Source organism: Ornithodoros turicata, chromosome 4, assembly GCF_037126465.1.
Source record: "Ornithodoros turicata isolate Travis chromosome 4, ASM3712646v1, whole genome shotgun sequence".
NCBI classification, from domain to species: domain Eukaryota; kingdom Metazoa; phylum Arthropoda; class Arachnida; order Ixodida; family Argasidae; genus Ornithodoros; species Ornithodoros turicata.
This window is the reverse complement of record NC_088204.1, coordinates 57,757,061-57,782,193: the sequence shown is the minus strand read 5'-3', so window position 1 is coordinate 57,782,193 and position 25,133 is coordinate 57,757,061. Positions and strand designations below refer to the sequence as shown.

Below are 25,133 nucleotides of genomic sequence, written 5' to 3'. Positions count from 1 at the left end.
TTAACATGGCCAAAAACCGCTGTCATCTTGTAAAGCAGTCTGGGAAAAGCATTCCCACAAAATATTTCTGTCCATGGTTGTTTCACCGCGGCGCAATTAATTTGCAAAATCGCCCAGCCACTCACTCAAATCACCCACTAGTGTGACGTTTGTGGCAGAGAGCCCTCTCATTCGTTGGTAGAGAAAACCGTCTGCTACGAACATTGCGAGCTGTTTCTTGTTGACTTCTATCCTGTATATGATTTATACCACGTTTTCTAAAAAACAAAGCATCTATGCAGCCTGACAAAATAAGGTTGCAATCACAAGAGTAATATATCCGTGGCTTCTGTGCAATCACAGTAGCAGAAAGCAAGCGATGACGGCGGTATTATGATGCCACCTGTTAGCCACTGAACCAACTGTGCGGTGAAAACAGTCAGAGAGGCTGCACACTGTCGGGAAGCACTGGGGTATCGCTGTACAACACACAGTTAATTTCGAGCTGCACCACTCGTTCTTCCCGTGATGTCAGCGGTCCAAAAAAATCGAGGTCGTGTCGTTGACACCCTTCAAATCCTCCGTTTCCGACATCACGCAGCCGGAGAACGCATGGCGTCTCCGAAGCGGTAGCAGACGCTCCGGCTAGCCCGGTGTTGCTCACCTCGATCATGTGATCCCAGGTCCAATGAGGAGCGTCCCTACCACTCGCGTCACATAGTGACGCGCGTGGCGGCGCTCATCACGGGTCTATCGTGAAGGCGAAGGAGGGTGTTTCGCGCACTGGGGATTCGGTAGGCTATTGTAGGCGTCCCAACTTCGCTACGGTTGCGCTAATTGTGGGAAAACTGTTTTCGGGCGCCTATGATTCCATACCGACCAAAAACAGAAAGAAAGTTGTGTGCCTCTGGACCGCTCCTTTAAAGGGGTTGTGACCACCATTGTTGTTTTCGTTCCGTTCCGTTACCGTTGTTGTCCTTTCTTTTTTTTTTTCTTTTTTTTAAGCTTTGAGGCCGCGGCAAAACTTACTACGCCTACGTATGTATTCTGAAATGTATTTTGAGGAGTTTGTTATGTGCACACAATAGACAACATTTATGAACATAACAGGAGTAGACAGGCAAGCTGGCGTTGGCTTGTCCACGTTAACATTGCCTGTAGGTTTCAGGGAAACCACAGGACGTGTGTTCTTATCGTCATTGGCTTCCTCACGCTTGCGCCTTGCGAGTCACCATAACATAAGCATATAAGAACTATGCTCCTTCTACGCTCCAGTTTGATAGTTCATTTTAGTTTTAGTTCCTCAGTTAGTGTTAGTTCGTCTCACGCAGCTTTATTTCATGAAGTTGTCAAGACGATATGGTAAAATGTTGTAATAATTCGGGTCCCGCAGTAGCCGAATTGTTACAATAAATTCTTTTCGTTTCCGTTTCTGTTTCAGGCATTCTGATTGTGCGATATTTGTTCCCGTTACCTACTATATTACCGTTATAATACTGTGTCTTTTACCTTTCCCTCCTTGTGACTATATAATTGGAATCCAGGCTGTTTTTCGCGTCCCGATGTCTCGGGATCTTCTATTTTTCTTCTTTTTTTTAGGGATTTCGGGACTTGACGGGATTATTGCGAACGTGCTGTTGCGCAGTTGCAACGGCGAACTGAAGAATACTTACGAGTTGTTTAGTTTAATTTACAGTACTCGTTCGAGTTGCAGTCCTTTGTCTCTTGGTGTGCGGGCTTTAATTATTGACGCCTGCTGCACACGCGCTCTAGCCCCGTGCGTGGCCTTACCATTTCGAGAGGCAGCAACGGTGTCGAGGCGATTTGGTTGCGCCGTGCTCGGGAACAACACGGAGAAGAAAAGGAAAAAAAGTTGGTGATCAGAGGGAACGATTTAATTTCTACGATAAGAAGGACAAATGTAGTCTAGAAACTTCCTGGAGAAGTCAGGCGATTCAAGAAATAGCGTGAAGTTCTCCTCTTTGAGAGCGCAAGGGAAGCCGGGGGGCTAAGTGCAGGAGGTGCACCAAAATACAGAACACTCTAGGGATCTCTGCGAAAGGTCTTCACAAACATCTCTTTCTACACAAAGTGGACCACTCGCTTTGCAAATAAACCATCCGAAGTTTGGAACGTCAGCCTTTTCTTCAACAAACAGCAGCCGGGGGCAGTGACACCACGTTGCTTGCCAGGTTTTCACATTTCAGTGATTCAGTTTTGGAAGTCGAAGCATGGTTTCGTGAATGTGCCTGGATGAAATGAATGAACAGGCGGTACGCGTAACGACAGCCAATAAAACTAACCGTATAATTTTTAGGAGAACATAAAAAGGGCCTTATCGGTTTTATATGAAGAACGTCGCATAGTAAAACAGCATGGAAAGCTTTAAATTATAATAATAACTTATTCAATAAGGTGCCCGCAAAGAGCAGTGCCTATACAGCAGTGCACCAAGAGGTCACAGCTTGACATAACAGAGGGCCTCCTGTCTAAAATAGCTATAAGATGAATGAAATAAGTCACCATGACCGGGTCCAGAATTAAAGACGTCTGGATACGTCGCGTGAGCGACTGACGTGGGCAACTGACATCCACATAAAACAGGAACATATTTCGGACAATGCGAGTCGGTGCGTGGAAATACAGCAAGTTGACTATAGATGTCTTATTCAAAATGTCATGGACACATTTGTACGAGAAAGTGTAATCGCGGTTGATTCTGCGATCAGTCAAAAACGACGAGAACAGAGAGAATAAATTTTCAGAATGAAATTTTCACGAAGCAATCTTCACATGTCGACTAACAACGGCACCGAAACGCGCGACGTTGGTCCTACCAATACAGTTCCACGCGACCGCGATCCAAACTCAATCACTCACAGTAAAAAAAAAAGTTCTACAAAGCACGTGTAGATAAATAGAGTCGCTCGAGTCCTTAGTGGTCCTGCAGGTCAAGCCAAGAATTCTATTAGCTTTCTTCACAACATAGTGTATGTGATTATTAAATACCAAGCTTTGATCAACACTTACACCAAGATCTTTCACAGCTGACTGCCTACATAACTCAGTATACAATGTATATTTAAAAACTACGGGACTCACCGTATCCGTAAGTGTCGTCGTTTTAGTTTTGTTGGAGTTCAATACTATTCGATTCAGAATACACCAATGAGTAATTGCATAGACATTGGCTTGAAGAGATAAACAATCAGACATGGATATAGCGAGTAATAATTTCAAATCCTCAGCGAACTTAAGAAGATTACCACATTTGATGATATCGTTTATATAAATAATGAGCAGCAATGGCTAGTTATGACGAATATGTACTGATGTAGAGACAGACCGCTAAGGAGATACACACAGAAACATAGGAGTTACTACTCAGTGGCTCTGTAGATGTGGATTCATTGAGTCATGGAGTCAATTCTGGGATTAGTCGAGAAAGATCCCGAAATCCCGGGACTTCCAATACTCGTTGTGACGCTTTCATATGTGTGGTTCACTACATCACACACACACAGATTTTACTCCAGGAGTCCAGATGCTCTATTCTTCTATGTAACGTAGCTGATGAGATACAATCACTTGAACGCTCTTCAGGGTCCAGCTGTGACGTCACAGGAGAGAAAACCTTCTTATGGGTTAACGTGAGCGCGTGACCTCTCTTATGGGCACCTCAGTCGCGGACATGTCACAGACTCTATTCGCCGAACAGATTTTTCACGTGTCTCTTCCTCCCTTTGCTGTAAAACTAGAATAATTGAACATAGCCTGCTGGTGAATGTCAAGGTATGCCATCATCTTCGAATAATTGAGCTTGCTACCGATAATAACCGTCTTTTGCATTTATCCGAAACAACTTGCGGCGAAGTTCCTCAGTCTTCATAACATTTGGAAAAATGAAGCTTGAGTCCGCTGATTTCGAGAAACAGCGCACTCTACTGCTACTCTCAGTTTAGTATCCTAGGGCGGCCCAGTTCTGTTAAATTACTGGATCTTCGTTGTTGCCCCTCTTCCCAATAAAGTCCCCCTCAAACCCGGTCAAAAAATTTATCAACTAACTCCAGGTTATTTGGTGGGGTGTACGAGAGCACCAGTGGTTGAGTTGCTTAAAGTGACCGCTTCATAGCCAACCACACAAGGTAATGTGTTGTGTAGTTACTTATGTGACATACCATAAGCACGAAGGAACGACGCAGTAGATCAGGATTCCTGGCACTCCAGGTTTCGGTTCCCAGAATGCCAAAACGGAACTAATTTCGTTTACTTTCGACACCTGCTCAATTATTCGCATTGCTTTCTGTGTATGTATTTGCTTAGAGCGCATTTTGTTTGCTCGACTATGATCGAACTGAGTCGGTCATGTCGTCCTCAACACAGGACGCTTCGGTTGTTCAAATGCTTCGGTAAATCTCCTACGTGGGTGCCGATATGTAAATCAGTTCGGAAAGGCGTGCTTGAGCGTGCTCTCCAACGAAAATTACCGTTCATTCATCGGAACACTCAGACGTGGCGCAATAGTGCATTTCTACGTTATCTATTGTAACGCTGAGCGGATCCACTTGTGAGCGCATTCCATTGTATATTTATGCGCTGTAGTTTGCATTCCACTCTTTCGAAGACGGACTTTGTATATAGGGACTCCCGCTTGTTCGTCTAGGAGTTCAAGCCCGAGCGCCCAATCGCGTGGCTGGGCGGGGAACCTCCGGTGAGCGAACCCAAGTGCGGCTTCAACAACGACAAATGCTCCTCCAAACAAGGTAAGAAACAGGTAGAAATGATCAGGTGCAGCGAATAAGAAGCGTTACACGCGCACATAGATAGAGAGAGAAAGAGAGAGAGAGAAAAAAAAAACAATAGTCGTACACCAATCCGACGTGAATCAATAAGTCAGTGAAGATATAAACTGGCTCTTTCACCTGTATAGCTGTGTATGCTGACAAGTAAAATTGGATTTGAATAAAGAGATTGAGTGCCCTATGCTGAAGACCACTAGTTGTTATTCCGTGGTGGCGCCGCGAAGCAGCTGTGGCTATCAGCGGCGTACAGACGTGGAGAGACGGAGAGAGGACAGCACTAAGGAGTGGGGGAACCAGGGGGGAAGATCGCGAAATACTTTTCAACGCATATGACAGTAACTGCGACCATGGTTATTGCAATCTTCTTTTTTTTTTCATTTCAAATTGCCGTAAGAAAATAAAAACGGAAGGACGATTGATGTAATTAATGCGGCCGAAAAGCGTTAGCATTCTGCCGACCCACACGCTACCACTATCCACCCCTATCTATCACTAACTGATACCGACTTCACACCCACAACAGCGGGGCAAGCCTTCTTCCACGCCAACGGCGTATTTTGAAACGCTGCTTTCGGTCTTCCTCCGTCGCGGCGCTCCTTTCGGCGCCGAACAGCGACATCCGTTGCCTGAAGTTGCTTGCGTTCTAACTCGGTTTCGGCAGCTCGCCGCTTTCCCTCAGAATCCCACTTCTTTTGGCTCTTACTTGGCACGGCACTCATACTGGGTTCACACTTTTTTGTGTACTTGAATCCGGCCCGTACACGCCTTCCACACCCGCAAGTTCAGACTCGCCAGCGCCGCCAAGACCGCTTCCGCTCCGTGACCTACTCTTTCCTTTACTCTCGACTCTCCACTGCCCTCCCCCTCTCTCACGCGCCGTACTTCTCTACGTTTTGACCATGGATCGACACCACCACTTTTCCTTGAAATGCCGTTTCTAATGCATTAAAAGGCAACGAAAGGGATGCACCCTATTGTCTGTCGTATGTCAAGCCAACTTTTTGCATGCCCTTCCAAACCTAGTTCAATGCTTGCAGACTGGCGCATCCTGGTCATCGGCATATCATGTGCCTGCGTCTTCCTCGTCGTGGGTATCGTCGCCTTTCGGTAAGCGACCACGTCATATCTGTCGTCGTACTGTGTTAATCATACCGTAATGTAATAACGCAGCCACTACCACTATGAATACAAGCTGGCCCGGGGGCTGTGGAAGGTGGACATTGATGACGTCATCACGGTGCGCACAAATTCCCAGTACAGCCTACAAAATGTCCGCAACACTATCAATGTGAGTTGGAACGTTATTTGTGACACGTGCAAAGTCATATGGTACACACTTGGTAAGGCTGTAGTTCTGTGCGCGCAAGAGCAGCGAAAGTTTCGCGCGTCGTTTCTTTGCATGTTGAATGTTGTCGTCAAGTAGTTTGCTTACGAACAGTGCCAAAATTCCGACGCCATAGAAGTGAGAGCGGGTGCTTATTAGGGTTGCCACGTGGCCGGAATTTCACCGGCTCGGCTGGTCGTAAGGTAATGGAGAGTGTTATAGTAGATCGGTTATAACGTCGTCCGGAAGCTACCGTGCCTACCGGAACCAATGACAGCGTGCATGACTCAGAAAATTACCAGTTCATTGGGTGCGGTAGACACGGTACCCCGGGAGCCACGTTATCAACGGTCTACTAACACTCACTAATAGCAGTGTACTGGTATAGTGGTACCCTTATTCTGGTCAGCTCAAGGCCTGACATAGAGGCGTTTGCCAGATCCTTCAGCTTTCCAGAGGAGTGCGAAGAAATTGCGATTTCGGGTTGCTGGACGAGTAGAAGGAAGCCTAGAACTACCGAAAGGAAGAAAAAAAAAACACGACCACTGCGCGTCTTGTCCTCTCTGACCGCGTATATTCCATTGTGCAATCAAACATTGCATAGCGTGGAGTGACCTCGAACGCTTACTTGGTTCTCTGGAAGCCCCGGCCCTTGTGCTTGGTGACTTCAATGCACATCACTGGGCCTGGGGAAGCCGAAGGACGGACAGTAGGGGAAGAAGGTCCCACTCACATTGGAGACCATCCTCGGCCCATGGTCTAACCAGAACGACCATCGCCAAGCTCTTGAGTACTTCGAGATTTTTTTTCTGAACAGCGGTCTCCTCTCTACCCTATGATGTGCGCTGTGTGTGTGTGTTCGTATGTTTGTGAGTTTTGTTTTTGCCTAGTGTTGTGTTGATGTCTCACTGACTCCACTGACTATCGACCCCCATTCAGCGTCGTTCGTCACCTCATCATCAGGAAACATCTCACCCTGTCTATTGTGCCTTGGGGTAGTGGGTCTCACCTCATGTGGCGAGTTCTCCCGTTCATCATGATTAATATATATGTTGTTGTTGTTGATGGGATCTTGTTCATCCATTCATGCGCGGTCCCGTCAAGGTATAATCAGAAAACAAACAAGCGCAACATAAGTATGGCATTTTCTTTATTTTATTCTTTCAGCACAATGCACCTTGATTCTGATGTAGCTGAATTGCATGATTTTTCTGTAATCTGTGTATCACTGAAGGGTGGTGGTAAGAAATTCAACGAGAAATGCTCCGACTGCAGGGCCTGGACTGCACGCGGACTGTTTTTCCCGAGCAGCTTCTGAAGCTAGATCGTCAAACTGCGGAGACAGGCAGTGCCCGGTCGAGAGTGGGCTTCTACAAGGGCAACGTCGTCTTCATCAAGCCCATTTACAAGAAGAGCATCGACCTCACTAGGATCATTCGGAAAGAGCTCATCGAGGTAAGCATAAAAAATCAGATCTTCTTCCAGGCGACTATAGGGAGCTTTTCAATTGCGGAGTGCTTTAGGTCTACTAGGTTGTGGCTATGAAGGCCTACTGGTGTCGGCGTGCCATATACAGCAATCACACAGTTCTGCGGCGCGTTGTAGTCTCTACGCGTAAGGCTCTGGGAAGCAGTTCGTAGCTAATTTCAAAGTCATTCTGAGACAAATTTCAATGTCAGCATCCGCTTTTACGGAGCAGCCATATACAACTGAAACTGCCTTGCTTACAGCAATCCCATCGTTGTAGTGTTACAGAGCCCTGTATTATTGATCGTAATACCCGACTCTGCTGTGTTGTGCGTCATATCGGCGCCTGCGGATCAGCGACTCAAACTGCGCTTTCCAATACCTCTACTTTCATCGTTTTCATTGTACGCTTGTAACTGGAACTTTGTCGAGTTCAATGGTATGTCGCTTATTCGGAATGGGTCGTTTTCTGTTTCAACTCGCATAAACACGTAGCCACGCAACTCCCGGATGCGGAAACTGCACTGTCACGCCTGGAGAAGTTCAGACCAACTAGTTTCCTGCTTGCAGTGTCGTGCCCCCTAGCAAAACGAAGTAATGGAATACTGGTTCACAGAAAAAGTAGCGCAGTAGTAGAGTCGCTTCCGAAATAAAAGTAACGTAAATACTATACCACTGCTTTTCCGCTACCGTACCCTTCTCTGGGCAACACTTTGCCGTAGGCATCTCGTTGCCGAATGTGTCTAAAACACGGTGCAATATTTACGTTCCCTCACATAACCGGCATAAAGTATACCACTACTCAGAGCCAAGATATATTACTCCACATTGATCTTGACCTTGAGATGATGCGCGTATAAGACATAATTAATGCACATAGCGCATATATGTACATTTAATAGTTTTCCCGTCAGAACGCTTCGAACGCAAGACTGGTTTTCAATAACAGAAGTATGTTCGAGATATCCGCGAACCCCAATCTCAAAATTTTCCGGCTGCTTACTGTTGATTTTCCGGCTGCAACTGCCATCATAATAAGCGATCACTCACCAATAAGTAGCTACCAGGTAGTGAAAACTCAAACTTCTTCATATCATTCCGTTGAAAAAAAAATTGAATAGGACGGCGGGATTACAAAACATCTAGTACACAGCAACGCAAAATATACATGTATAGTTCTGTCAACGTGTTCTAGACATTAGAAGACCTGCACGATGCCTCTCGAAGTGTGGCGAAAGAGTCGTGATGTGGTCCGTTTCAACCAATCGCTGGTGGCGAATATTAACAAAGAAATCCCGTGGTTCAGCATGCAGTTTATGGCTACTCCTTTCGGTATTCACGAGCTCTGAAACCATGGCTGCCATTTTCAGGGCTCGTGATGACCACGTCCATTAGCAACCTTCATTACACTACATGCGGCTGGTTCTGTCGAGAGTTCTGACTTTGCGAAGAAGCCTATCCCGTTATCTTATCAACGCCAGTGCATTCGTTATTCGCTCTTGCGTTTGAGGTCTATACGCAACCTGTTGCCTCTGGCATACGCCATTTTCAGCATATCGTGTGATCCCGGATAATTCACGCTCTCGCGTAATTAACGCACAGGCAACTTGGGCGCCTAAATGCAGGTAAATATATCAGGCGGATTCGCCATTCTAAAAAAAAAATCAAAACTGCTCGCTAGTGAAAACTGCTCGCCACCCGACACATATTTGAAATGAAATGGAGCAAGTGCGTTCCTATGAGGAACACTTCCAAGGATCATACGTTACACATTCTGACGATTATGTGACCAGTCTCTGGTAATGTTCGAGCCGGTGCTGGTGCGTTTTCTTTTCTTCCTCTGTAGTTAACCACTAAAAGTGAACATAGCGTTAGAAACGTTGTTGTAGAATTTCTGCGGGGCGTATTTACTTTTGCGAAAGGTTATTTTCATATTAAATGTAATGACAATATACTATAAAGTTCTACTTCGACTCCGGAGATGCCGTTCTTAGGGTGTACACGACAATATTCCTGCGGCGTTTATTATAATGTCGCGAGCAATTTGAGCCTGTGCACGATGCGCGAGTTCGTGAACTTTTCACTATGCAGGTTGCTGAAATGCAACCAACAAGAACTACAAAAGATGTATGACTTAAAAAAAGAAAAGAAAAAAAGTTATCAGTCTTGAGAAGTGGCGGTAATGAGAGCAGGTGCTGTCAACTTTGTCTTCGCGAGACCTGCTTGGCTTGGGAATTTTCTTCTGAAACAAAATACGCAGCATTATGTTAAGAAAAGTTTCTGCGTTGAAATCTCTTTCGTGGCCAGTAATTAATCGTCAGGCCAAGCATTAGCGGTTCTTAAAACGAACTTAGCAAGAATGAAATGCGGCGGCGAGCTGACAGTTGAGTCGCCTGCTTTGCGTTTACATAACGTTGAACCCTGTGTGATATCCGAACGTGTGGTACTGGTGTCACAACATGATCTGCCGTGCGTTGAATTTGCTTCTGCAGGGTAAGCCGCGCAATTGGCAAGTTTGAAATATCTACAAATTTAAGGGGGGGGGGGGCTCTTCGTTGGAAGGGTACTCGTGTTTTTTTTTCTCTCTTTTTTTTTAGGCATGAAATTTACTTTGGTCACCTTTAGCTTAACAAATCCTATTCTGTTCACTAAATTAGTTCATTGTTCATTAATGGGTAAAATTATACTAATTATACTAATTACATGCATTCTATTAACGTACTTTTCGTACTTTCGCGCACGCTGGCGAGCTACCGGAACTTGGAAAATGTCCGAACTACAACGCACACCACGACGTGTAAATACGGGCGCATTAGCCCACGGAAACTGTGCACGCATTGCGCACAGTCTTAAGTCCGTGCGTCGAGTATGAGTACTTTTATTACTGCAGCTACAATGGGCGTCATGCTTATTGGAATCCCTCAGAGTCTCATGCGACAAAGTCAGTGTATTTGTCGACCTGGGTCTGTTTGCCGCCCTTTGCCTCGCATCCTTTCTCAACAGGCTTCTGAAATGAGTTCGGGATCAGTGACTACCTCGAGGTCGTCGCTATATTAGAGCTACTTCGCTGTCTTGGCAAGCCCTTCCGCCTCTGTCCGGTCTTCGTGTACTTATATGCTTCCCGTTTATCATCCATCTTATCCCCGTCGTTCTCCAACATGACACTTAAGCGAACGCTTTACGGCTATATCACGCGGGTGCACCGCTCTTCCGTGAAAAGCTCCGATGTTACTGCTTCGTGCATCCTTCATTTAAACGCAGCTTCATTCTGGAAAGTGAGGCGAAAGACACCCTGGCGGCGCTTAGCGGAAATAAAAGGAGAAAAGATTAGGACTATCCCACTCCTGTTAGAGAGGCGTCCGTCATTAGCCAAGTTTAAAAGTAACATCGTTCCCCGCATGCGGTCAGAGCGCATGCATGGCTAACAACGGAAACCCGCGTAACACGAGTGGGATAGTCCAGATTTTCTCTCGCAATATTTCTCCTGAAAGCGGTCAGGGGGTCTCGCCCCGCCCCTGAAGCAGTCGGATGAAGCTACTTTTCAGTTAACGCTGCAGGAAACAGCGTGTATAAGGCTTTTCGGTACATAAAGCGCATTGCCTGTTGAGGATACATTTTACAACGTATAAGGCGCGCGTTACACACCGGAGGATACGGTACTTTGACCCTACACCAAACTCTAACGCCCAAACGTTAAATGGAATTTCATACGTGTCAGCCATGTCACCGATCGGAAACACGCAAGTACGTACTTCACAGTGCTGTACCCGCAACCAAAACTGAGGAACGAAATACCGCTACCCGTTACTCCACAGAAAAGTAGTGCAATACTTTGAAAAAGTAACGCGATGCCTCTATACCGCTACCAAATAAAAGTAACGTAAGTACTATGCCGCCCCTTATCCGCTATACCGTGCCCTTCTCTATGGAACACTTTGCCGTATTTCATTGCCGAGTATGTCTAAAGGCGGTGCCATATTTAAATTCCATCACACAGCCGACATTCAGCATTGTATACCACTACTTACAGTCAATATATATTGTTTCACATTGGTCTTAACCTGGCGATGATGCGCATTTAAGGCATACTGTAATGCACGTGGCGCATACAGGGTGTCCACGCTAAGTGTGAACAGATATTTTAATATATATAACACTTTTTCCCAGATGAAATCAATTGCAATGTAGCATATGCTGAATGGCACTCCCTAGCAGGGCATTAGCAAAGTCCAAAGGCAATGTCTTAATTAACTTTCATTAATTAACTTTTTAATTATAAAAGCTACAAAGTTGTCCCAATGAGAACATCTGTTCCTTTCGGTCACCTGATATCGTAGCCGTTTTCAGAACAAAAATCCGTTCGATAGATCGCCCGCAAAAAAATTCGTGAAGGAACGCCATTTCTTTCTTTATTTTGTTCATTGCGCTTCTTAGAAGGTCATCCCCAACGGGATGACCTTCCCCTGCATCCCCTGCATCCCCAACGGGAGAGGGGGAAGGAGCACAGTGCTGCCTCATGCGTCGAAGATCAGCTTTAACTTGCGGAAAAAAACAAAAACAAATGTACCGGGTGACTCTATCGGAATTGGCCTTATCTTGGGTTGCATTTTCTGTTTCCTTTTAATCTTTTTCCAGGACGCGAGAAGCGATAGTGTGCTCTTTCTCCCTCTCACATTGGGGGTGAAAGGAAGACGCGTCTTCTAAGAAGCGCAATGAACAAAATAAAGAAAAAAATGGCGTTCCTTCACAAATTTTTTGCGGGCGATCTATCGAACGGATTTTTGTTCTGAAAACGGCTACGATATCAGGTGACCGAAAGGAACAGATGTTCTCATTGGGACAACTTTGTAGCTTTTATAATTAAACAGTTAATTAATGAAAGTTAATTAAGACATTGCCTTTAGACTTTGCTAATGCCCTGCTAGGGAGTGCCCTTTAGCATATGCTATATTGCAATTGATTTCATCTTGGAAAAAGTGTTATATATGTTTTTAAAAAATCTGTTCACACTTAGCGTGGACACCCTGTATGTGCATTTAATAATTTTCCCAACAGAATATTCCAAAGACAAAATATTTTTACTGCAACGCCGTTATGTTGTCAGCGATATCCGCGGATCCCAACATCAGTCTGGGATCACCTCTAGGTGGTAAAAAAGTCCAGCGAATGGCATAATGTTTGCTCCCGCCATGGTCAACGCCGTGCTGTTTGCGTACTGCACCAATGCTTAGGTCTCACGGGAATTAAAAGTTGCTCTTGTTACCTGCCCCCTGCGTCCATTCTTCAAGCCACACTACGACTGCTCTTACAAAACGTTTGAGTGTACGAAAAACGAGTCTACCCATTTGATATTACCTCCCTTGTGAAGAATTTAGAGGAAAAAAAATATCGTGTAACTTTTTCCTGAACATGTCAAACGCTGTCAAGAATCAATTGCTTTAACGTTAATCGCACGTGTACCGTCATTAAGCAAGCATGCAAACAGCATTAATAAGCATGTTGGCATACACTGGCTCCGCAATAATATTGTTATTTCTTCATTTTTTGTGGCATACATACCAGACTAACGTATTTAGCGTGCGAAAATAACTGAACAGGATGTTTCTTTCACTTGTTTACGAGATGTTCATCACATAACTAAACCTGACCGAACATGAACTATGTCTATGGGCTCGTGACAGCTTCCGACACTGCTGAAAAATCTCGGGCGTGTGTGTTACCCGGTTGCCGTCCCTAAGAAATAAGTCATTTTAACTTCCTCAGTCCGAGTATACAAGAAATACGAGGTACGTACTATAAGTGCATCAACTTGTAACAACCTTACTAAGAGAATTATACTATGTATAGAAGAGGCCCGTTAGGCGTACATGTCTGTTGTGAAGAGCAACATGGTGGCAGGACCAGTGTCGCAAGAACTCCCGCTCACTCCACAAAAAACTCTGTTCTAGGTAGGAAGGGAGCTGCCTCAGGACAGAAGCCGCCGATATTTCGAACAGAGACTGTTCTTCTTCTGGGCGAAGAAGAGTCTCTGTTCGAAATATCGGCGGCTTCTGTCCTGAGGCAACTCCCTTCCTACATCTCTACCGGTTCGCTAGATTTCTACCCATCTCTGTTCTAAGTAGTCTGTTACCAGCTGAGTCACAATGGAGAGCCTATAGGATGCAAGAAAATAACTGCATCGCGTTGAGCAACTTGTGTATGCTAAGGTAATTCTATCTTGCGAGGAATGCTTCAACTGCGGCACAAACACCTTGAAGCAAAGTCGGCGGTACGTTTAGAGTGTGTGGCAAAGTTGCCACGGAAGAAAGAGCCGACAACCAGCTAGTTCTGTGTCAGAACTGAAAGTGATTTATTCCAGGCGCTCGTGCTCGGGTCTGCTGAGCGCTCGTCGTCGCTCGCTCCAGCGAGCTGGGCGCTCGTCGTCTTTACGCGGCGAAGATGCTACAGGCCTCCCCCCCTAGACTAGTAGGTAACCAGAGGAGAATGCCAGGAGACTTTTCTAGAGGAGGGTAGTGCTCGGGGAACCAGGCAAGGTGGAGGCGACGCCGGAAGATGGACGGGAGAGAGTAGTGCGTCGAAGTAGGCGGGCTTGACTCGGTCTTTCGTGAGTACCTACGGGCGGTCATTGATGTCGACTGTCACTGTTTTCTCATCTCGCGCCAATAAGCGGTGAGTGGCGGACCAGTCTACGCTGGGTTGAGTGGCGGATTAACGTGGTCCGCGCGAACGAAGACGTGAGAAGAGGTCTTGAGGTCCGGGTGTACAAAGATCTTCCTATCAGTGGGCTGGCGTGGGGAAACGGGCTGAAGATCCCGGAAATGGTCGCGAAGCTGTGCGGCAAAGTCATGAGCACTGGGAGGCGCGGGGGAGGGGGAGCTGAGGAAGTCGCCGGGAAGCCTCAGCGGGCAAGCAAATACCAAGAACGAGGGGCTACACTGGAGGTCCTCCTTGAGGGAAGAGCGAAGACCTAAGAACACCCAGGGCAGGTGATCGACCCAATTCGCCGAGTCGCTTCTCGCGCAGATGGCGGCTTTCAGCTGCCTGTGCAGACGTTCGACCATGCCGTTCGCTGAAGGGTGGTAGGCCGTGGTCTTCGAATGCTTCGAGCCGATGGCAGAGAGGAGGGATCGGAAACTACGGGAGGTGAATTGGCGACCTCTATATGTGGTGACGATGCCAGGGCAGCCGAAGCGCGCGACCCAACCGAAGAGGAATGCACGACCAACAGTGTCGGCCGTGGCGTCGGGGATCGGTAGCACTTCCGTCCAACGGTAAACCTATCAACACAGGTGAAGAGGTATCGGTTACCCTGCGAGATGGGAAGCGGCCCAACCAAATCCAGATGCACATGGTGGAACCGAGCTTCGGGAGTGGGGAAGGCGCCAGCCGGTGTCCGGGTATGACGGTGAACTTTTGTCCGCTGACATGCCATGCAAGACCGGGTCCAGGCCCGAACGTCCTTGTTAATGCTAGGCCAGACATAGCGGGATACAATGGCCTTGTGAGTTGCACGCACGCCGGGGTGTGCCAGATTATGGTGCTGGGGAAAGATCCGGCGGCGCAAGGGTTCGGGGACGAAGGGGCGGGGGCAAGGCGGAGACGTGTCGCAGAAGAGAGGCCTTGTAAAGCCTGGGAGGGTCACGGGACGCAGCGCCAAAGAGGAAGTGCCGGAGAGGTGGTCGTTCAGCTCAGGATCGTGAGCTTGGGCATCGCAGAGCTCCCCAATGTTCACCGGGGAGGGCAGGAAAGGAATAGCGTTGATGCGGGAAAGGGCTTTGGCGGCCGAATTCTCTATTCCGGGGATGTGGCGGATGTCGGTGCAGAATTCGGATATGAAGGCAAGTTGGCGGGTTTCGCGTTCGCAGTAGCTGGAACGGTTGGCGGTGTACGCGAATGACAAAAGCTTGTGGTGCGTCACAATATGGAACTCACGGCCTTCCAGAAAGAAGTGGAAGTGTTTGACTGCGGCGTACACTGCGAGAAGTTCGCGGCCAAAAGTACTGTAACGGACTTCCGCTGGTTGAAGGCGACGGGAAAAGAATCCGAGCGGCTGCCACTTGTCGTCAACCAACTGCTGCAGGACGGCGCCAATAGCTGTGGTAGAGGCGTCAGCCATCAAGCGAGTGGGTGCTGACGGGGAGGGATGCACAAGAAGGGTGGCGTTCGCCAAGGACTCCTTAGCAGCGCAGAAGGCCCCCTCAGCTTCCTCCGACCACGCCTGCAGAGCCGATGCCGACTTGCAAGCCCTAAGGAGGTCGGTGAGAGGCTGTACGATGTGTTGCGCAGTTGTGGATAAACCGACGGTGAAAATTCAGCAAACCCAAGAATTGTCGAAGCTGACGGATTGTTTGCGGCCGAGGGAAGTCACGGATAGCTTGTACTTTGGTCTCAAGAGGTCGAATACCATGTTGGTCGATGTGATGGTCGAGGAATTTAGCTTCCGGCTGCCCAAAGCGGCATTTCTTCACGTTTATGACAAGGCCATGATCTTGCAGGCGTGTGAAAACTTGCCGAAGGTGCGCAATGTGCTCTTCTTGCGAGGCGCTTGCAATGAGAAGGTCGTCTAAGTAGGCGTAAACAAATGGTAAACCGCGCAAGACGTCGTTGATGAAGCGCTGGAAGCTCTGCGCGGCGTTGCGTAAGTCAAGGGGCATCTTGACGAACTCGAAGAGCCCAAAGGGCGTGATGACAGCTGCCTTCGGGATGTCGGGAGGGTGCACCGGTATCTGATGGTATGCCTTAACGAGATCGAGAGTCGTGAAAACAGTCATGTATATGGGACAGAGGGTACTTGTCAGGAACGGTTTTGGTGTTAAGAGCCCGATAATCGCCACACGGCCTCCAGTCGCTGGGGTCGGTCTTGGGAACCATATGCAATGGCGATGCCCAGCTACTGGAGGACGGGCGGATTATGCCAAGTTCGAGCATATGCTCAAATTCCTGTTTGGCGATGGTCAGGCGGTCGCCATGCAGCCGACGCTAACGGGAAGACACAGGGGGAGCAGTTGTGACGATGTGATGCGTGACGCTGTGTTCGACGGGAGCCTTGAGGTTGCAGGGCTTGTCAGGAAATTCGTCTAGGATGGCGTCATACGGTGAAGTGGGACACAGGGCACGGATGCCAAAGGGGGAAGTGGGAGGAGGACGTGCCCTTCACCTGTAGAGACGTCGTATTGTCGAGAAGGCGCCGGTGGCGGACGTCCACAGACACACTAAAGAAGGCCAAGAAGTCCGCGCCAAGAATAGGCTGTGAAACATCAGCGAGGACGAAAACCCAACGAAATGTTCTTCTTAAGCCCAGGTCAAGCGTGATTGAACGCAGCCCGTAAGTTTTGATCGTGGTCCCATTGGCGGCTTGGAGTTTAGAGCCAGAGCGAGCACGGCGACCGTCAGCAGCAGAAGCCGGGATAACACTGATCTCCGCGCCAGTGTCGACAAGGAGGCGGTAATACGCAATGCGATCGCGAATGATGAAGAGACGGCTGGAAACAGGGCCAGGACCACTTGCCGCCATCAGGGGTCGGCCCATTGGTTTTCCTGATACGCACAAGGCGGGATACAGTGTTGCGCACGATGGCGAAAGCGGTGGTGGTACCAGCAGAGACGAGCCCCCGTCTGGGTGGCATCGGGAGGTGTTGGGGCAGCGGGCGAAGGGGTGCGGCGCAATGGGGATCTCGAAGCAGAACGGCGACGAAGCCTTGGGCGCTGGGAAGTAGTAAGGGACTGCAAGGCGTCCGTAAGTTGCTCCAGTCGTTATTCGAGCCGATCTAATCGCGAGGCTTGGGACGTCGTAGCCGCAGCAAGGGTTGGCGGCTGTTGCTGAGGTGCGGAGTAGTCGGCAATTCGGTTGTCAACGAAGCCAGCCTGCCCAACGCTAGGACCTCAGAGCCAGCCAAAACCATTTGCATTGCCTGGGGGAGCCTCTGAAGAAACAGCTCACGCAAAAGGGGCTGTTGCGCTTCAGTTGAAGAGTCCCCGAGAAGTTGTCGCATCCGGTGCAACATTTGCGAAGGCTTCCTGTGGCCCAAGTCTCCCTCGTTAAGGAGCTGTTGGAGTCGCGCGCGTTCAGACACCTCCATTCGCTTAAAGATGGCGGTCTTCAGAACGTCATAGGCGTACACACGTCATCCAACTCCGCCGCGATTTCCGGCGGGAGGCCAGCAAGGATGTGGAAATATTTTGACTCCTGTGATTGGACGTGCCGCAGATGAAACTGGGCCTCCACTTGCCGGAACCAGGAACGAGGGTTTTGTCGCCAAAAGGGAGGTAGGCAGAGAGGCGTAGCAGCCGTCGAGATCGCAGGATCTTCTGCGCGCAAGGCACGGTCCCCAGCTGATGGGTCAGTCATGGGAGACGGGACCGCCCCGGTGGGTAGATCCATTACTTCAGAGGCGCGTAGGTCCAAACGCGGGTCACCAGAAATGTGGCAAAGTTGCCACGGAAGAAGGAGCCGACAACCAGCTAGTTTTGTGTCAGAACTGAAAGTGATTTATTCCAGGCGCTTGTGCTCGGGTCTGCTGAGCGCTCGTCGTCTTTAGGCGGCGAAGACGCTACAAGCGCAATAATAAGTTTGGAGCGATATCTCGGTCCGTTTTCGATACCGTTTCGTATTCCTGTTCCAAAGGACACGACCCTTTGTTCATCTGCTCCGAACAATAAAGTTGCGACAAACAGTTTTAAATGGCTATCAACATGGTCACATTAGTTTTGAAACTGATTGTATGATTGTATGAGGGGAACTAGCGTATCCGTAGTCCATGTTATGCAATATGTTATACATACTTGTTTGTGTTTCGCAAATGTGAGCTAAAAAAGTCGAAAATGCACACTGTAAAACAAATTATATTCCAAACTATTCGATTGCACTTAGCTTATGAAAGTCTGTGAAATTGAGGAAGATCGTCATATGAGTTTGTCTGATTATCAAGTAACTAAAAAAGTATAACTAAAAATTGTTTCGCCGTTATCTCACTTTCCCCCCCTGTGCTCCACTGCTTCCATATTAGGAAAAGTATAGCCGTAGCGGAGAAAGAGTCCGCCGTTACCCATATTTGTAGCGGAAAGACTTTTTTCCGTACCAATTTAAAGTGTAGTGCGATCACTGCTCCGCTACTGCAAAAAATACGCGGGAGCGGGAATATACAACGCTGGTACTTCGACAAACATGGAACATCACCGCATAAAAGACTCGGAACGACCTATATCCTTCGCGTCCCTGATATGCTGAAACCAGAAAACTTGCGACTTTTCGTGGCAGCTTAGATAGGCGTTACGTTATTTTTCACAACGAGGTGTACCCTCTCCCAAGCTGTGTCACAAGCTTTGTCATGGGGCTCAATAGTCGGTACAAACCGTCTTATGCAGTGAACTTGCGTAGAGCTGCAACTACACAATCGGATATTTCACCGCATAACGTAAAGCAAACCAATGAAAAACCGCGAAAGAAGTCTCCATTCTAGTTTGCTATTCATTCCCCTGTCTTATAATGGTGCGGATAATAATGAACAGCAGCTTCCTTTGTGTCGTAAGGCCACTGTGCTGTATAAAGCAAGTGTAGTCACTGTGCACACGTTCCCAAATTGAGATTGATGAAAGTTAAGCGTGTTCCAGAGTTCCACGTTTTAGCTCTGTTGAGTACGACTATTCGAGTAGAGAGCGCTAATACCTGGGACTAATGAGACTAATACCTCCATTTCGTTTTGTATAAATTAATCCTGAAATGTGCGAGCATGACTCAGGGACTCGGAAAAGCAAAGCAAACCGAGGCAGCGACTGCCACGATCCTTTTTTGACACAAAATGAAAAGTCGATACACAACACGTGCTGTCTCCAGTGTGAGTGGCGCTAATGGAACCCCCACTTGTTTATCATCTTCATTCACCTATACGGCTACACTATAAGAAAAATTTCCGTAATTTTACTGCACAACTGACTGCTAATTCTGTTGCTGGAATATGTGCCGTAACCCATATGAGTACTGCACAACATCCGTTTGGAATGCACTGCACAGTTCCGGACTGGGCTTAAGCAGTTTAATATCCATTTGATGCCTTTAATACAATCATTCCCTTTCATCCCCATCGTTTCGCTTTTGGGAGCTGTACAGTATGCACTCCATACGAGTTTTTTTTATTTTATTTCGTTTCTTTCTTTTGTGTGTGTGTGTGTGTGATTAGGTTTCGGCACATATGCCGGCTGCACTTGTGAATAAAATTAGTTTTTTTGCACTGTATTAGAGCCCAGTGCTGCACGGGCCCAGGCCCCCGACCCGACCCGCGGGTCGGGTTGGGCTTGTTATTGGCTGTGTGTTGTGGGCCGGGCTCTGCCCGGACATGTTTCCGAGAGTGAGGCTCGGCCGGTTCACGCAGCTAATTCCACGCAATGGAGGACTCTTAGTTCATATCATCATACACCTGAGTCGTTCCTGTGCATATATTTGCAAAGACAAGCAAAGGACACTGCATTATGCGTATGATTCGGCCCTCTAGAACATTCTTAAGGTGACTTCACATTGCTCCTAATTCCTCACGTATTTCACAATCACGTTCGCAAAGCTTAGTGAGATGGGTAGGGACTGGGAGAACGATTTTGTCGATAGCATCATCTACCTAAACAAAAACTTGATAGTGTAACGACAACGCCCGTGCCCGCGTGCGTTGTGGATTTAATTTGGTCTGGTGCTGTTACGGTGTTGAACCGCCACAACTTGTATGTTTGTGGTCTTGTTCTCTCTTCTTATAAGTCTACTTATAAATTTGTTTGATAAGCTCCAGAAACGCGTACGTCACAGCTGGAAATACTCTGCCGTGATCTACTCGCGTAGCCACCGAGCAGGAGCGGGCTGGGCCGCATAAAAATATTACGATCCAGGCTCGGGTCAGGCCGGACGAGGAAAAGTCGGGCCGTGCAGGGCTCTACACTGTATAGCTCTATCACACCAGTAGCGTGGAACTCGTCGGACAACACGCTCACTTCATGCGGTCAGTGTTAGTTAACTCAGGGTTGAGTTCCAGTACGATCCCGCTGCTTGCTGTGTTTTCTTGGTTATCCTGCAGGTGTCCAAAGTAAATGTGTCCGCGGTATTTGGATGCGCCTGATTCTTTGTCACTCTGTGTTGGTTTTCGCGAATGTCGTAGTCTTTTCGACTGCCATAAGGATGGGAGGGGGGGGGGGCAGGACAGAGTACGCCCATGGAACTCTGCACCAGTGTACGTGGTAACTTGTAAAGCATACAGTCCAACTGACTCTCGTTATATATGACCACCTTATATATGACTCTCGTTAACCTGACGTTATAGCTTTAGGACCATTTGGCTCGGGAACCATTCCCTCCCCACGTAAATCCTGCTCGTTAATATGGCAGTTCGCGTATCAGACAATGGCCGAATACCCTCAACATTAGTTCATTTGCTTTTATGCAGTTGCCCACAAACAGCGCAATGGCCTACCTGAATGGTACAACAAAAACTCCGAACTCCTTAGAGCACAGGACAGTCCACCACTACAAAGTGAAACAAAAACAAATCATTTCATTTTTACACAATGTTAGTTAACATTGACCTGAAACTGTTAAGAGGAACGAATATATCGACATCCGTATCAGCCAACTGGTTATATAATATTTGCATACAGTTTGTGGGATTTAGGCATGAATTCTCAGATACTTTAAAAATCAAAGGGTGTCTAAAGCGTGTTGCAGGAGCATAAAAAGCGACGGATTCAACCAAACGCGGACCATCAAATGATCCTTGTACACATTGGAAAGGAATGTAAGGTCACGCTTCTTACGTCTCTGATGTAAGGTTTCAATCTTACACCGACTAAGAATTTGTATATATTCATAATAATACCGTCGCCTGAAGTATCTGTCAAAATATTTTCGAATAAATATGAGTTCTACACTTTCGTTATGATAGGAGGCAACTGCACCGATACAATTCCATACTACTGAGCAGTACTCCACTATAGAAACATGAGAAAGATACAATCTAAAGCAGTGCGGATCCCTAAAGCCTCGTGTGATTCTGGTTAGTAACCCCAATACAGAGTAGACCGAGATGGCGATATAACTAATGTTGGACTGACGACAACAGCAGGAGTAACAAACCTGCACCTGTACATGCGTGCTTGCGCACGCACACTATTCTTATTAGTGAAGTTCCTGTTCACTCCGACGTGTAGTCGCTTCCGTGTTTACAGCTGCTCAACAGGGCCCAGAAGACTACTGGGTGTTGGACGCGTAGGCCGGACGGCCTTGGGTTTATGACTGCGGGCTGCCTTGGGTCAAGGATAGCGGAGTTTGGAGCAGCCAACTTTGCAGTAGCTAAGCTGACCGACGCGAACTACCAGGCGTGGAAAATCAAAGATCCTACTGGTACGGGAAGGAACTTGACTGTACGTGGAGGAAGCGGGTCTGGAATCCCCAACTGCGTCCTGGATCGCAGGTGACAAGAAGGCACAGAGTACAATCTGTCTGAGTATCGAGGATAGCCAGATTGTACACGTTTGCAAGTGTACGGTTGCACGAGAGATGTGGGAAGAGTTCCGAAGGTACACGAGCGGTAAACCTCAACCAGAAGCTCTACCTACTGAGCAAGTTGTATCAGTCACGTCTCGGTCCAGAGGGGGACATGCATAGTTACGTCCGGCGCACCTTGGAACTGGTGGAACGGCTCAGAGAGATTGGACAGGAGATTACAGATTTACAGGGAGCTGCTTTGCTCCTTAGTGGTCTTCCCGAGACATACGAGGCACTCGTGACAGCTCTTGATGCTCGTCCGGATGAAGAGCTAACGCTCGAATACGTTAAAGCCAACCTCGCAGACGAGTACAAAAGAAAGGAGGATACCTTGGTAGGAACATCTAATCCTGAAACGGCGCTACGAATCGAAGCGCGTGGGGCGCAGAAGGCTCCAGGTGCTGGCAGGGAGTGCTATTATTGCAAGAAGTTGCATCATGTCAAGAGAAACTGTCCCGGAAGAAGAAACGGGAAAGGGTTGTCTCCAATACAGTCCACTAGGCAAAAGGCGAGAGTTGCTGCGTCAGGTGACTCGTCGTCTTCTGACTTTGTTTTTTCTACTAGGGGCTACTTCTACAAAGACCGCACGGTATATTGACTCAGCCGAAACGACCGAAATTTATTCACCGAAAGTTTTTCCGAGAAGGTTATGGGATTCCGCTCCCTAGATCCCACTTGGAGTAGAACCCAACCAGTCTTTTGCCCAACCGCTGCACCGGAAGACACAGACAGAAGTGAAATGCACACTCTTTAATCAGTCAACGGGGAAGCGTACACGGGAAACATTCCTAAGAAACTTACATGGACTGTCTCCAAGTGAACCGTGCGGGAGCAATCTTCCAAGAACCACGCTCCCTCAGAAAAAAGAGGCCTCCTGCCTTTTCGATCTCGAGTTAAATAATCTTCGCCGGGAGAGACAGCCAGTTTGCCCTCTTCCGGCGAGATAACGGCGCCGCCGTGCGGCCGCGTCATCCCACACCTTCCCCCACTAAGCGAAGGAGTCAAGTCACCAAATCAAATGCCCGGTAGGTCCGGCAGATCAAGGAGATGATCTTGTGTGCGAGGAAGCTGGTGGGAAGGGGCCGAATAACAGCTAGAGCTGCCTGGAGGTCGTGCAGGTTCACCGGATTAGACGGGGCTGGTGCTCCTTGAGTGCGGCCGAGGTGGAGGGACCCACGGCGATGTGTCTCGGTGTGAATTTGGGGCACCTGGCAGATGGGGCACAGTCGCAGCACTTCCTCTTGGTCCCGCCAGCGTCGTCGGGAGACGTAGCTGATGCTGGCTTCTCCTAGGTCATCTAGCGTGGTCTAAGTGGCAACATGGTGGAGCGGCCGGGGGGCGGAGTGGACCAGAGCAGGTTCGGTCGGCCGACTGGACAGTGGAGGTGCAGGGTACCGACGGGGCGTTCGGGACCTCGGGCGAGGCCTGCGACCAAAAAAAGGAAAAGCGTCACCTCGGTTGCTTACGTAGGCGAAGGTTATAGCGGATAATCCCGGGAACCCCGCCCTGAGCAGTAGTCTCTTGGGGGGATGGTTGACCGGCCCTAGGGGGGCTTCAGGGAGAGCGGGCTTGCGATGCTAGATGGTGGTCCTCCTCCAACCTGCCGCTGTCCGAGATGAGCTGGCTGAAGGTCTTGAGGTCTTGTACGTGGACGGGGCCCGTTTCCTCGTTGTCGCTGCAACGCTCGAGCCTGTAAGTGACCGGAGTTAGCTGTGCGCTTACCCGATAAGGACCGTCCCATCGATGAGCGAGAGAGGCAGCAAAGCCTTTCGCTGCATCGCTAACGGGATGTGTTCGCCTTAGGACCAGGTCTCCAACGCGGTAAATGACCTGGCGCCGACCTTTGTTGTACTGGAGAGTATAACAAAGTCCACAAACAAAGTCCACAAACAAAGTACCTGGAGAGACTGCTCCAGTCTTGCGACCTCAAGACTCTCTCGTGCCAAACGAGTGGCAGTCGAAATTCTATCGCGAAGATCATTAGCATACTTCGCGTACGAACGACTAGGCTGTGCCTGCCGTGTTCGCAACGTGTTTTCGAGGGGGAACACAATTTCCTCTCCGATTCAAATAAGCCCGGGTAAATCCTGTCGACCTATTTTCCGTAGTACGAGTGGCGAAGCCAAGCTCCGAAAGACGGGCGTCCCAATCTTTATGCCTTTCGGTAAAAGATACCAACATCATCTTGATGTTGCGATTAACCCGCTGAGTTATGTTCGCCTGAGGGTGATAAGGGGACGTCTTTACGTGACGTATGCTCAACGTAGAGCAGCTATCGACAAACACCTTACTTGTAAAGTACGAGGCGTTATCCGTGATGAGCTGGTCCGGGAATCCAAACCGGGAAAAAACGTCCAGCAGTCTGTCCCAGATCCGAGCGGACATCAACTTCCGCAGCGGGTAAAGCTCAACCCACTTCGTGAAGAGATCTGTAACGACTAACAGATACTGGTTACCAGGGGGACTTCTGGGGTAAGGACCCATTACGTCACATGCGACTACCTGCCAAGGTTTCTGGCTAATAATCGGTTGCAGCAAGCCGGGAGGCTGCCCTCCACGCGGCTTAGACTTCTTACATATCGGACAGCTGCGTGTATACAGCAAAACATCCTGTCTCATGCCTGGCCAAGTCGCGATACGACACAACTTAGAATAAGTCTTGCTGCCGCTACCGTGACCCGACAATGCAGAATCATGGAAGTATTTGAGGAATGACTTACGTAGCTTCCTTGGAACTACGATCCGAAAGGGGCTACCACCAACCTCCTCGTCGGAATGTACGGACCAGGAGACCATCCTCGCTCAGCTGATAGGAGTCGTACCTCTCCTCAGCGTCTTCCGTGCCTTCCAGGTTTGCTGTTTCCAGCCACCTTGATACACGCTGACAAAGGCCGTCGGTTCTTTGCGCTTCCAGGATGTCGTTCCTGCTTACAATCGGTCCCCACGAGAGCTCATCCTCCGTGACGGTCAGGTTAACTGCGGCCACAAGCTCCTGCGGAATAACGACGTCCTCAAGGGGCAACAGTGCTCGAGATAGCGCGTC

General features: G+C 48.4%; 1 protein-coding gene across 4 annotated transcripts in view; it reads left to right on the top strand.

Annotated features, from left to right (window-relative positions):
* Positions 1-25,133, top strand: part of LOC135391614 (guanylate cyclase 32E-like) — a 548,591-nt gene that overhangs the window by 419,150 nt on the left and 104,308 nt on the right. For all 4 annotated transcript variants that reach the window (XM_064621932.1, XM_064621934.1, XM_064621933.1 and 1 more), the window contains 4 exons: positions 4,643-4,742; positions 5,819-5,888; positions 5,952-6,069; positions 7,381-7,560. In XM_064621932.1, coding sequence (XP_064478002.1) covers positions 4,643-4,742; positions 5,819-5,888; positions 5,952-6,069; positions 7,381-7,560 — 468 coding nt within the window. The remainder of the gene's footprint in view (positions 1-4,642; positions 4,743-5,818; positions 5,889-5,951; positions 6,070-7,380; positions 7,561-25,133) is intronic.